At 46.0% G+C, this 14,209-nt stretch overlaps 2 protein-coding genes across 3 annotated transcripts in view; both read left to right on the forward strand.

Annotated features, from left to right (window-relative positions):
* Positions 1-14,209, forward strand: part of GNAL (G protein subunit alpha L) — a 142,161-nt gene that overhangs the window by 122,030 nt on the left and 5,922 nt on the right. For both annotated transcript variants that reach the window (XM_035029295.1, XM_035029296.1), the window contains exons 6-10: positions 8,431-8,485; positions 9,669-9,742; positions 10,268-10,326; positions 10,634-10,754; positions 12,703-12,833. In XM_035029295.1, coding sequence (XP_034885186.1) covers positions 8,431-8,485; positions 9,669-9,742; positions 10,268-10,326; positions 10,634-10,754; positions 12,703-12,833 — 440 coding nt within the window. The remainder of the gene's footprint in view (positions 1-8,430; positions 8,486-9,668; positions 9,743-10,267; positions 10,327-10,633; positions 10,755-12,702; positions 12,834-14,209) is intronic.
* CHMP1B (charged multivesicular body protein 1B) lies at positions 81-2,620 on the forward strand. Its single transcript, XM_035029303.1, has one exon. The coding sequence runs from the start codon at positions 203-205 to the stop codon at positions 800-802; it is 600 nt and encodes a 199-aa protein (XP_034885194.1). The 5' UTR covers positions 81-202; the 3' UTR covers positions 803-2,620.

A 14,209-nucleotide genomic window follows, 5' to 3' on the forward strand; every position in this document is an offset into this window, starting at 1 on the left:
CCCCGCGTCCCGCAGGCCCCGCCCCGCGTCCCGCAGGCCCCGCCCCGGCGCCGGGCTCTGACGTCACCGTCTGCGCCGCGCGCGGCAGAAACAGGAAGTGGGACCAAAACAAAGGAGCGGCGGCGGGGAGCGGGCCTTCGTCTTTCTCCCTCCTCCGAGCCCATTTTGGCCCTGGCCACCGACCCTAGGGAGCCGTCCGACTATGTCCAACATGGAAAAACACCTGTTCAACCTAAAGTTCGCCGCCAAAGAACTCGGCAGGAGTGCCAAAAAATGCGACAAGGAGGAAAAGGCCGAAAAGGCCAAGATTAAAAAAGCCATTCAGAAGGGCAACATGGAAGTGGCGAGGATACACGCCGAAAATGCCATTCGCCAGAAGAACCAGGCGGTGAATTTCTTGAGAATGAGTGCGCGGGTCGATGCGGTGGCTGCCAGAGTCCAGACGGCGGTGACGATGGGCAAGGTGACCAAGTCGATGGCCGGTGTGGTTAAGTCGATGGATGCGACGTTGAAGACTGTGAATTTGGAGAAGATCTCTGCTTTGATGGACAAATTTGAGCACCAGTTTGAGACGCTGGACGTCCAGACGCAGCAAATGGAAGACACGATGAGCAGCACGACTACGCTGACCACTCCCCAGAACCAAGTGGATATGCTGCTTCAGGAAATGGCAGACGAGGCTGGCCTAGACCTCAACATGGAGCTGCCGCAGGGGCAGACGGGCTCCGTGGGCACTAGCGTGGCTTCCGCCGAGCAGGATGAACTATCCCAGAGACTGGCCCGCCTGCGGGATCAGGTGTGACGACAGAACCCACTCTGAGGTTTCCTGGCCGTAGCCACCTTCTGAAATGCTCTGTATATTATATATTATACAGTAGAAACTGAACATGCCAGAATGCTGAAATGCTCTTTACTTAAGATGCTTCTACCTTTGGGTTTACAGTGCTGTCCAGATACACTAAAAAATTCCAGGCTTCCTCCATCTTAACTGGATTTTAAAGTTCCGTATAGCTTGTGATGTGTATTTTTATAGCTGCCTCTTAACAGAACTAGTTAATTTGGTGTGTATGAATCTTTCTCAAAAATTTGGTCAAAACTCTTGTTCCGTGTATTCAGTTTTCTGCCTGAATTCTTCAAAATTGAACTTTTTTTAATTTAGTGTAATTGGTAATACCTAGAGTTGACAGGTGGTGCATAAAAATTAGAGAGAGGAGAATGATTACTTAATTGATTACAGGGCTGTCAACACCTCATTCAACCTAAGGGGACAGTGCTATCTATTTCTGTGTATTTTTTTTTTCTTTACCATCACATCCAGACTACTGTTCTATTGATCTGTTCTCATAACTTATACTAAAATTATGGTAGGGCATTCTGCATAATATTCTCTTACTGTTTATGTTCCACAAATTTTTTGTGTGGTAGTTATTCTTTTATAACTGGAAAAAATGCCACATAATTTCATTTATTAGAAGTAAAAACTGCTCATTTATATTTTCATTTATTAAAGAGTTTTTCAAAAGACACGGTTGAACATGAGTTTCAAATGAACATCTTGAACACATTTCTTGTTCTTTTCCTATTTCAACACTTTAATTAGACTTGTCATAAAGTATGTTAATTAGCATGGCACTCGTATTACTCTAACATTGCCAAAGAACTGTTGATTGGTTTGCGAAAACCCTGGGGTGGTGTGTTTGTAGGTTTTCTTTAATTGTTTATAACCAAAAATAGATATAAAATTAGAACTGCTTTTTAAGTTCTAATTATTTGCAATTATAATTTTCTTTTAAAGCAACAACCTGTTGAGAAAAACCTTAGAAATATAAATTGGATGTTTTATTTAGCCATGCAAATAACGTAAATATACATGCAGCCATCTGGACGTCTGGGAAGAGGGAAAGATGCAGAATGGGACAGCAAGCTTGACCCTCTAAGGCTAGAGCCCATCTGTGCTGCCTTTTGTCTTTCTGGAACAGCAGTATGTATTCTCTGGCTGCAAAGTAAAGCCTGTAGCCACCACTTTCTCATGGCCTCCAAACATGGAGAACAGTAACTTGCTTTGGCTTTGGCAAGTATATTAATCTAAGTCAAATACTTAAGGACATTTGAAATTCCCCTTTTCCTTCACTGGTAGATTTCCCCATAAAAGAATTCCAGTGTTTCAGAAGATACTTACAGGGACTCTTACAAGCCCTTTGAAAGATTCATGACCAAATAGTCACCATTACTTTTTCCATTATGAATGAGTGTGTTTAAAAAAAAAAAAATGAACAGGTATATGCAGATGAGGACTGACCCTCATATTTAAGTGTCTTTATATCTGACTGGATGTTGTTCCGAAGTCTTCCATAAGAGACACCTGTCGATTGTCTGGCCTGTATCTTCTTTCTAGAACTCTCCCCTTTTGGTGTCTCTTCTCATCCACATGGTTGCACAGAAGCAGCTGTGTGAGTATAGCATGAGTCGTAACCCTTCTTTAGACTGGAAAAAATAATTACAACTTAAAATATAGCTAGTGTCAAATCCTTTGGTAAATTAAAGACCCTTTTATAGTACAAATATTCCCAACAAAATTAATATATTTTGTGAGATTAAACAATGCTTATATATGCTTGAACTTTCTTAAAATATGTTCATTTCAAACTATATGAATGTACATTTTTATGAACCATAAATATTTTCAAAAGCATACCAGGCCCATGAATTATTTCCTCACTTTTGCAGTTGATGAAATGCTGAAATGTAAGCCACAGAAGTTTGTCAAATAAATCATTTTAAACTGCATGATACTGCATGTGAGTGTGCATCCTGTTTAAAAAAACTATTTAAAAAAAAGAATTCAGAGGTAGATTTGGTTCAGAAAGTGTGGTATTTTTCCAAACTCCCCCTTAACACCTTAATTTCTGTTTTGTTAACATGGAATGTCCATGTATATTTCAAGAAACCCTAGCTATTACTTCTTTACTATAATAGTTTCTTCCTAGCAACAAGATTCTTCCTCATCTTGAAACTAACCTGGGCTAATGATAGATAAAATTTATAAAAGGCTCAAACTCAAACATACCAAGGATATAGTTAATCTTCCGTACAGCTACTGGTACCATTTTTACTCTTATTTCTGCTTTTTTATTTTCTGCCTTCACATGCACAGTTTTAACATGGATTTGGAATATACTTCTATGAACTATTTAGTTTATTTCAGTTCAGATGATACCTGTGCAATTGGAAAAGGCTTACTAAAGCAGTTTCTTCTGGAAGTGATCATGCATATGTGTGCCCTTCAGACGGAGGCATGCTATGAGTCTTGTACACCACGTGCCTACCCTGTGTCCTGATTTGGCAAAGAGCCACCTAAAATTAGCACCAGTCTGTTAACCTTATTAACTGAACATAGTCTCAAGTTAGCCAAACAAATCTCACATCATAAAGCAGAAGTGAGGGACCTTGGGTTCTAGATGCTTCCTTGTAATAAGCACACCATTCTCTAGGAGGCATTTCTGTAGCCAAAATCCAAAGCTCAAGACCTTCAATACTATTGGCAAAAAGCTACAAGCCGGTGGACGTTGAATAAACTGATGAATATCCACTTGTAATTTTTTTTTTTAATCAACTGATGCACTAGTAAAATGGTTTATCTAGGTTTGTTTTTCTATGACTAGATGGTAAAACGATGTCTGTCTTGGTCACAATTACTGGGCCTGGTGTGGTACCCAGCTCAGTTTGCTCTGATCGTGTCCCTGGCGTGAATGCATAGCTCCCTTGGGGCTCTCACCCGTGATCATGCCTAGAGCTCTCTAATGACAACATACACAGTGAGTAAAAGGGGGTGCAGTGGGCACTCAGCCAAAGCCCTGTTGTGTCTCAGAAGCACTGTGTCCTTTTCCTTCAGCGCATTTCCCCAAATTGAAATGTTCGCTCTTGCTCTTCAGGGTTTATACATCCTCCCTCCCTCTTGAATAGTAGCAGGACAAACAATTCAGCAGTTTTTATTCAGAATGACTGAATACAGTAAAAGATTTAGACTGAAGTATATCAGATGTTGGCTATCTGGGGCTTCTTTCTAGAGAGAAAAAAAAAGACCCACTTCTGCCTTAAACAGTCCTCAGTACAGTTAGGTAGATAAACCATACGCGTAAAGAGGAAAACGGTCATGAATGTATGCAAACGTTACAAAGTCATCAAGATGAACATTTAAGATTAGTGCACTTGACACACATGACGTGTTTTATACCTTGACTTCTAAAAAGGGAGTAAGTCACAGTATAAGGGAGTAGCCCATGCTAATCAAATCATGAACATTACACAGAGAATGGAATCAGTGTCGGCAGTGGTTAGAACTGGCTTCTTGCAGGTGGTAGGGTTGAATCTGGGGCTTCAAAGAAAAAGAAGTGGGAATTACACAAAGGTCGGAGAAGCCCAAAGCCATACGGGGATTTGAAAGTGGAGGGTTTGTTCGATGTCAAGACGTCAAAAAGAGTGAAGAGGTTGGACAGATTGGGAAGGGCTTGGAGGCCAGGTTGAAAATGTGAACTTTACCCCGAGGAAGGAAGCAGGAGCGTGATCGTCGGAAAACTGTATAATCCCAGTGAAGCGAGACAGCCTAGAGCAGGGTGGCAGGAAAAACGGAGAGGAAAGGTGTTCCGCAAACTTTGACATGCACAGGGGTCACTGAGTCCCCGGGGATACTGCGGGTCAGAACCACCAGGGGATATGGCTCAGCTGCAAATCCTCATCCCCAAGGTCTGCAGGTGCTGCTGCTGGTCTGAGGACCCCCTTCTAAGTAGCACGGATCTTAACCTGCCGCGCGTCAGAACTGCCTGGTACCTTGTCACTGTGCGGGTAATATTTTTCTCCTCCAGAGTAGTTTTATATCATGTACATTAGCACCAGGAAGTAAATTTCAGTAACACACTGAGAGAAGTTTCTTACTAACCTTTGACAGTTCCAGCTTGCTACATTTTCACAAACAAAATAATTACGGATACTTTTTAATTACATTTAGTTGGTGCTTTTTCTCAGATCTCATTGTTTAAAGGTATTTAACAGAAATGTTTTTCATCTTTTCATAATCCTTTGTCCGTCCTCATGACCAACTGCATGGTCACAAGAACACTGTGACTTTTGAGCCATTTTAGTGGGATAGCAGACAGCAGATGAGAAATACACAATGCACTGCTATCTTGTGCCAGTATCCAGCAGAAGGGAATCTAAATGACGAGAATGAAAATGTTTCTGCAAACATGAATATCCTCAGCAGTAGCAGGAAATAATGGGAAAAAAATCAAAGTAAATTGCTTTTTAACTACTTTTTTGTAGAGTCCATATCACTATCGTGACTTTTTTAAAGTATAGTTTGGTACTATCTTGCAACTCTGTATCTAGTGTGAGTGAACTGTCTCCAAGGTTGATTCTTAAATCTGGTTAACTTTTCCACTAAAGAGGCAGTGGCATATTTAAGAAGACAATTTTACTAACCCTTTAACATGTAGTCTTACGAAATTCTGTGTGTGATTTAGAAGACCCTTTTAAAACGCATCTCTCTATAGATACTATCTTAGGAGCTCCAATCTGAAGCACTTCTAAAACATGCTGGAAAATACACTGAACCAAAGGCTGGCAGAAATCTACTACTATAGATTTCTCTTTCATTCCTTTATGCCTTAGAGGGTCTTTCAAAGAACTAGGCGACACATTCACATTCGGGGGAGGGATTTTCACGTTTTATTTTCATTGCACAAATTTGAAATGCATGAACTCACAATACCATTCAGCATCAGGAACGATGCAGAAGGGACTCTTGAAAATGTTCATTGATGCCTCTCGGATCTCACTTAGATCGTTAACTATCAGAGCCGGAAGGAACTTCGAATATCCATCCTGGAGATTAGGGATGGGTACAAACTTGACATCTTTGCCTTTGTTATTGGCATCTCTGAACCGCTTATTTTTAATAGCGTTCTGTAAGGTACTCCCACCACTTCCTTTGGAAGGCAGTCTTTAATCACATCTATCAAGAACTTTTGATGTATTTTTTTAACCACATTTCATTGTTTCTACTTATACTAGTTATTACCATCTGAATCAATTCACCTACCTACCTCCACCCTGTTTGCATCCTGTTTGAAATTGGGTGTTTCCTAAACTCTAACTATAGCCCAAACCTCCATATTTAATTTTCTAGCCCCTTTATTCAGAGATGATTGGTTTCTGTATCACATGTTCAGTATTATATGTCTCCTGCCAAGAGGACAGACCATCTCTGTAATCAATTAGTGTAGCCCAGTGTGAGGGAGGCAGCTCATCTCCCCACCGGACCCACCTTGTTGTCTGGGCTACAGACCAGAGCCCCCTTTCCAGGAGTCGAGAACTCACTCCGTCACAGAGACCTTCTGCCCTTTTCCTGCTAGATGGGCGGGAACTTACTGTGTACTTCAGATGTGCTCTCCACTCTGCCAAATTCAAGGCCAGCAAGGACTGAGCCAAAGGACACTATGGCTCTCAAACCAGGCCTCAAGCAAGCCCGGCCTCCTACGTTTCCCCAGCTAGCAAGGGGCCCCCGCCTGTGGCTCTCGCAGGGTTGTCTGCACTCTGTCCAAACTCCTCCCCCTCGGGAACTAGCTCTGCCCCCAGCCAATTCACCCACCTTCTGGTAGGCACACAGCAGCACCTCCCGGGGCTCGCGGCCCCCAATCCAGAGAGGCCCCAGGCGGATCACGGCCCCTTTGACTTCTCTGCAACCTTGCCACCAGCCCATAGTTCTACAGTCCTTCTCCAGGAGCAGATGACTCCGACAACGCCCATGGCAGGCGGTGCCGCCACAGACCCGCCCACCACCACCCTAGCTGACATGACTTCATTCCTGATGCTGTCCTGCCACTTCCGGTCTCTGACAGGAAATGCCTACCGCCAGCCGACCCACTCTCACCCCTTCCAACAGTCGGCTTGTGGCTGAGGCCAGGGGCCGCCTCTGTTGCAGCTCTAAGGGAGGCCTTGGGTGTGGAGCTGCTGGCCCTTGTGCACAGGGTGCCTGGGTGAAGGGCCACCAAAATGTCGCCCCAGCACCAGGCCACCATCCTGGACCACTGGGAGCTCTCTTTAGCTCCCCAGGAGGAAGGAGATACAATGGCCAAGGGAATTAAGTGATCTTAATGTGTCTTTGGCCTCCCTCTTGCCCATGCTGGAAGCATCTCCCGGGCCTGCCAGGCAGGCTAGTGGAGGGAGCATGTGGAGATGGGGGGCGGGGGTGACCCCTGTCCTGCACTGTGCAGATGCCCACAAGCATTAGAGCATTCGAGGAAGGCCTAATGCTCCATTACTTTACTTCAGTAAAGGAACCCAAACCATGCTGAGTTGGACAGGCAAGGAAGTCGGCCGTGTCCCTTTAGTCTGGGGCACGTTCACCCTCCCCAGGGCTGGAGCCTCACCCACAGTCAGGAGACCAGGGGCCACTCAAACCCCTCCTTCCCCTCCATGTTCTCCTTCCCTTTGAAGCCCTTGCTCCAGAAGGATTCCTTGCTCACCAGCTAACCAGTCCCCATGTCCTCCTGTGTCTTGACAGTCTCCACAGTGTCCATTATGGGCTGGGCCTCTCAGCCACCTGCTCACTTACCTCTTCCAGCTGCGGGCGGAGGAAGGGAGCAGACGTTCATTCATCGAACAAAGATGGGGGGGCCAGGCCCGCACTAGGTGCTGGGGATACATGCGCCAACAAGACCGAGACATGCCCCGTGGGTCTTGCATTTTGGAGGAAGAAATAGATAATAAGCGTAAAACAAATAAATGGGAATCATGTCAGGCCGTGGTAGGTACCACGTAGAAAAATAAAGCAAGGTTGGCGTGGAGATTTTAGCTAAGATGGGCAGGGGGCCTCTCTGTGAGGAGGGAGAGCACGTGCCCACGGGGCCCCTCGCGTCCACGTCTTCTTCCACGTGCAGATACCACGTGATTTCCTGTCCCTTCACTCCGTGTGTCCCTCCAGGTGCGCACCAGATGAAGCCTGCTGACGCCCGCACACTCGCACGCAACTTTCGGACGTTGTTAGGAACTCATCACGCTACAGGAGCATCTCCGAGCTCCCGCGTTGTACTGACACCGCCACATGGCCTTCTGCCACTAGCTTAGCCTTGAAGGAGGCCCCGTGCCCCTTCCCAATGTCTGAGTAGCCCCTCACCCCCCCAACTGTGGGTAAGAGGAAAGGGGGAAAGCAGAGGTAAAAAGAAGAAAAGAAAATGCAGCCTTAGCCCCTCAGTCAGGAATGTTGTGCTGTCTAGGCAGGTACATAGTCAGGGAGGAAAGGCAGAACGTACCCCAGCTCCCCCACCTGCCCCTGCCCTCCGGTGCCTCGGTGACTGTCCCATCCCCTAGACCCACCGCCCAGGAAAAAGCCACCCGAGAACACCTCTGAGCATGTGCCGGCTTTTTTTTCAGCTTCCTGGAGAGAATCGACAGTGTCAGTTTGGTGGACTACACACCCACAGACCAGGTATGTGAAGCCAGAGCCCGCAGTCACCTACCTGCTTGAACTTGGCGAGATTGAGGAATTGTCAGTGTTTGTTCACTGATGATTTGTAAATGGATGAAAGGGCGAAGTCCATAAAACAGCTACTTCCTGCAATTGTGTCCACTGTCCCTGCATGTGCACAGGGTATATATACCATACCCTGTGATGCAGCGCCTGACTTAGCTCTCTAAAATGTCCTGGATTTCTAACCTGCCAACGTCATAACAACTTTGTCTGTGGGATAGCAGCGTGCAGTTCCCATTGCTCTTGCAGCTGTCCGCAGCAAGCTCAACCTTTGCTTCTCCGGCTTCGTCCACTCTGCCCATTCTACTGTGGGCCCTGGGCTGGGTCACACATACAGGCATGCTCTCCAGGTGCGACTCAGAGTGTGGTCTTTGGGTCAAGCTGGATCAAAGTGCCCCACTGCCCATTTGTAAGTAGCAGGGAGGGAGCTTCCGTGCCCCCTGGAACCTTTGGCCATCAGGCATCCACAGAGACTCGGATCACTCCGAATTGCTCAGCTTAGGAGCCCCACAGACACCTCAGGAGCTAGTGAACTCCAAGGAAGCTGGGGGGCTCCGTTCGAACTGCCCGTCCGAGACTCCCCCAGTGTCTGTGTCCCCTGGAGGGCCTTGGCTGTGGGCCTTTCCTGGCGGCTCTCTCTTCTCTGCCTCCCCTGGAGGCCTGAGCTCCTCTCTCCCCTGAAATCCACGACTCCGAGAGGCTGACCCCAAGAGCTCAAAATTATCCGACAGAGCAGTCGAGCCTTTGATTTCTCACCCATCGGCGTGCACCCGCAGCAGGTGGCTCTCCAGGAAGGCACAGCAGCAGAGCACCACCAGGACCCCGTGTCAGCTGCACCTGTGACAGGACGCCCTGGGACCCCTGCAGAAGTGATTTAAAAAAAAAAAAAAATCCTAAAGAAAATAAAAGCACAGCTCTTAAGTCTCTAAGACCAAACCAGCACATTAATTGTGACTTTCTGCTTGGGGGGGCGGCAGGGGGCTGGGGGCAGAGCATTTGTCTGACTTTTTAAGTATCATTGTCTCTCTCACAATTGGAAGAAGTGGTTATTTGAAAAACTTGTTTACTATGCTTGCGGTTGCGTTCAGGGCTTTCCTTCTGAAGAACGGTGATGCCACTTGGTTTGTCTTCTTGTTCTCAGGATCTTCTCAGATGCAGAGTCCTGACATCAGGGATTTTCGAGACCCGATTCCAAGTGGACAAAGTAAACTTTCAGTAAGTCGTTGAGAGCAGGCCTGCCAGAGATGGGGAGTCGGACACCCCCCTGGCTGCCTGCTGGGGCCTAATGGGGTCAGGGAGCCCGGCCTTCCTGCCATGGGCTGGACCCTGGGGCTTCAGTCATCCCAACTGTGCCTCACTACCCTTCTGGATAAGTCTATACAGACTCTGTGGCCCTAAAGGGCATGCAGTTAAGTGTAGGGCAGGGAGGAAGGTGGGAGCCAGGGCCACCTGAGAAGGTGAGGACTATCCAGAGCAGCCATCCAGGCAGGGGGATGCCTCCTGAGGGCTGCCCTGAGCAGAGGGGCCCGAGCCGGCCTGGTGACTGCACGGTGAGGCCTGTGACCCCAAGAAACAACGGGGTGTGGACTCCCGGGCCAGGCAATGGTGCAGAACCTCAGAGCGGGCAGAGCCATCTGCCGAGGCCACACAGGGAGCAGTGCCACGGGCCCGGAGCCACGGCAGAGGAGGGACACGGAGGGGGTCTCGCCTCAAATGATCGTGCCTGATTTTCCTCCACAGCATGTTTGACGTCGGCGGCCAGAGGGACGAGAGAAGAAAATGGATCCAGTGCTTTAATGGTGATTGCTATGCTTTCTCAAGAATAGGGATGAATTCTCACACTCATTCCTGCTATTGTGCTTCAGTAGCTTTGAATTAGACCATCTATTACGTGCCTTAAATGTGAATCTCATCAGGAATCGAAGCATCCCAGCTTTACATTTAGCATAGGCTCATGGGGTACATTACTGAAACACACAGTGCTTCTTTAAGTCATTCTCATAATCCCGGGGTGAAAATGAGTAGCAGTTGGATGTAGACCTTATCATGACCACGCAGTGGCTCTCTAACGGAGGCGCTTCTCTTTGTCTCTCTTCTCCCACGAAGACGTCACAGCTATCATTTATGTCGCCGCCTGCAGCAGCTACAACATGGTGATTCGGGAAGATAACAACACCAACAGGCTCAGAGAGTCCCTGGACCTCTTCGAAAGCATCTGGAACAACAGGTGATAAAAATAAGAAATTCAGGGGCACCTGGGTGGCTCAGTCGTTAAGCGTCTGCCTTCGTCTCAGGTCATGATCCCAGGGTCCTGGAATCGAGCCCCACATCGGGCTCCCTGCTCGGCGGGAAGCCTGCTTCTCCCTCTCCCACTCCCCCTGCTTGTGTTCCCTCTCTCACTCTGTCTCTCTCTGTCAAATAAATAAAATCTAAAAAAAAAAAAAAGAAAGAAATTCAGTTGCACCTCTGGAAATTGCAAATTTTCTTTCATGAAAAATACCACTCAGCTTACTTTCATTATTATTCTCCAGATACATTTTCTTTCCGTGCTGATAAATCCAGAACCGTCAGCAGGATCTTTTTTGGCCCATCTCATGCATAGACACACTTAGTATGGGGAGTATTCTTTGATGACGCTCTGACAGTGCTTTGTCAAGAAAACTCAGATATCTGTTTTGAAAGCTCAAGATTATCTCTAGGGTTCAAAACTGGTTTTGTTTGGTTTTTGAAACTTAGAAAGTACCATCCACAAATAACTAGATAATCTCTAGAAGATCCCTTACGGGTCAAAAGCACAGCATAGTCATGTTTGAAACTGCTATTGTTGCAAAAGGTGATTATTTTAGAAAGGAATACCCACCAAACGCACACATACACAATACACACATAGATATTAAAAATCAAAGTATCTTCTGAACTATTTAAGAAGAAATATCACCAAGGAGGAACAGGAAACATTAAGCTGAACTTGCAAAACATTTGGTTTATCAGAGAAGTTTTTCTCTATCAAAAGTGTTCAACAACTGTTCTCAGTGGAATAGTATTAAGACAGTGAGAAAGAAAAAGAGGAAATACTGGCTATACGGAAGAACACTTTGGAGTCATTAAAAATTTATATATATATAAACATATATATGTTATATATAATATTTACATATTATATATATTTATATATATATATGTAAACACACAAAGTCACATGAGAAAATGACCACAATATTGTTAAATGAAAAAGCAGATTTAAAAACACCATGATCTTGTTTTTATAAATATGTCTGATGATAGGAAAAAACCTGGAAGTAAAAACATAACAGTTCTAATAGTTGCCTCTAATAGTAATTACATTTGATTTTTTTCTATGATTAATTTTTCTATAATTAAAAATTCATTTTTACCAGGATTCGCTATTTTATAACAAGGAACAGTAAAGCTATTTCCATTTGGAGGAAGAATGGATTGTGTTTCTACTTCATAGTAAGATTCCTGTGCACTAATCATCAGCTTCATTCCTTTGAAATAATAGAATTTACAAAGGCTTTGCTCATGCACATACTGAGTTCATCTTAAGCCCGTGCTCTGTGTCTGTTTAATAAAACAGAGAGAGAACCTTCCCCATCCTTCACTGTCACTGTACCTGAGCCCCTCTCCTTAGCCTGTCCAATGCCGTGGCCTTGACCAAAGTCTAACATCCTGCTCCACCTCTGGAGAACCTCAGCCTGCTCAGACTCAGCACAGGAAGAGCCAAGCCAGCTACAAATCACATTCTGTGTGTTTAGCTAATGACTCATGTGTTTTGTTGTTGTTATTAACGCTCTAACATCTCGTTTTCCCACCCTTTATTAGTAAACTGCCGCGCAAAAATCCAGGTGTATTTATTCCATAAATAACCCTTAGCTTTGGTGCCAAGAAATTTACATTCCCAGGAAAGATGAATTCGAAAATACTGAACTGCTAAATCAACTATCTCTATTTATTTATTATAAGGTTTACTCATTATAAGAACGTCTTGCTTGCAGCTGGAGCAGGGGTCCACGAGATTGGTGTATCACATAATTCTAAATCCTGTACATTTCAGGAAGATGGCAGTGTTCTTCTTTTCAGCAAGTAACTCCTATGTTACAGGTACTGTCATGTACTCGTGGATGTGAACTTGGTACGTTTATTTCTCTTTTCAGGTGGTTACGGACCATTTCTATCATCTTGTTCTTGAACAAACAGGATATGTTGGCAGAAAAAGTCTTGGCAGGGAAATCAAAAATTGAAGATTATTTCCCAGAGTATGCAAATTATACTGTTCCTGAAGATGGTAAGATTTCAAAACTAGTTTTTCCTGACTAAGGAAAAGGATTGATTGCTTTTTTTTAATAGCCCTGTTACTGTAGTGCAAACAGTTCTGACAATTTTAGGGAATTCCAATTAATTTGAATCAATCCTCTGGACTACTGCCCCACCTTAAAACATGAGCATATTACAGTGTCCTATTTCGGATTCCATGTGTAAGAATGTCAAGGTTTGACTTTGCATTCAAACTGTGCAGGAGGAGACAGGGCACTTTTGGGTGTGAGTATGTCATTGGCTGAATTAAGTTCTGTCTCTTGGTGCCTTGGTTGGGTCTGTCGTGAACTGGGCACTTTGTCAGCCGACCTTGACTCTCACTGTAATCCCAGAAATGACCCTTTCTGTTATTTGCCTGTTTTCCTGTAGAAAGTGAGCTGAGAGAGGTAGTCAGTTGTTCAGGGTCACTCAGGTAGAGTCTGCCAGGACAGGTAGCCTCTGAACCTTCATGCCCATGCCCACACTTTCAGCCACCACGTCCACCTCTCTTGTCCCCAGCGATGACTTTGGCCACCACCAGGGTGGCCAACCACCTGCAGGGTTCAGGCACTGGGTGGGGGCCTCTCAGTGCTAAATTACAGAAGGCCCCACCCCGGGCAGACCCCGGTTCCCACGGCTGCTCCTCAGTACTCAGCACACGCTGGGCCACCTCGTGGGAGGGATTTATTTGCAGCGAAACGATACCACTTCTTAAAATTTGAACCCCCAACTACATAAAGCAGAATGAAAGGGACTTTCCTAGAAACTAGGGAAACTCAGGTAAGAAGTGGTTCGTGGTGATCCTCCGGCTAACCTCGGCCAGCCTGGTGGCCAGTCACCTGCCTACAAGAAGTCAGCAGAGCTTGGCTGCCGCTGCCCTCTCTTCCCTGGACTATGGGCGCCAGCAAGCCGGGCCTTCTTTCTTCTCCCAGTAGCCAGGCCCCCGTGCCCCGCACCCTGGACAGTCAGCACTCAGGCGTCCACTGTGCTCTTCCTTCTTTCCCTCCTCTCTGTCTTGGTTCTGGCCCTCCTTCGCCTTTTCTCAGCTCTGGGTCTGGTCCAGACAACGTCCTGCCCAGGCTCCCTTACTCTGCTCACTCAACTTTCCAGAACATTCTCTGAATTTCTGCCAAATTCTTTCTGAAACACAGCCACAGTCCTACTTATGATCCCTACCAACACGGACTTAATCTCACCACAAGCTGAGGCCAAACCTGGCCTGGCCAGGAAATATTACTAGCTAGGTTCCCCACAACAACCCTCCGTGGATCCTGTGCTCCGCCCACACACACCCTCCGTGGATCCTGTGCTCCCCACACATACACCCTCCGTGGATCCTGTGCTCCTCCCACACACACACCCTCCGTG

Source organism: Mirounga leonina, unplaced genomic scaffold, assembly GCF_011800145.1.
Source record: "Mirounga leonina isolate KUSES-001 unplaced genomic scaffold, KU_Mleo_1.0 Mir_228, whole genome shotgun sequence".
NCBI classification, from domain to species: Eukaryota; Metazoa; Chordata; class Mammalia; order Carnivora; family Phocidae; genus Mirounga; species Mirounga leonina.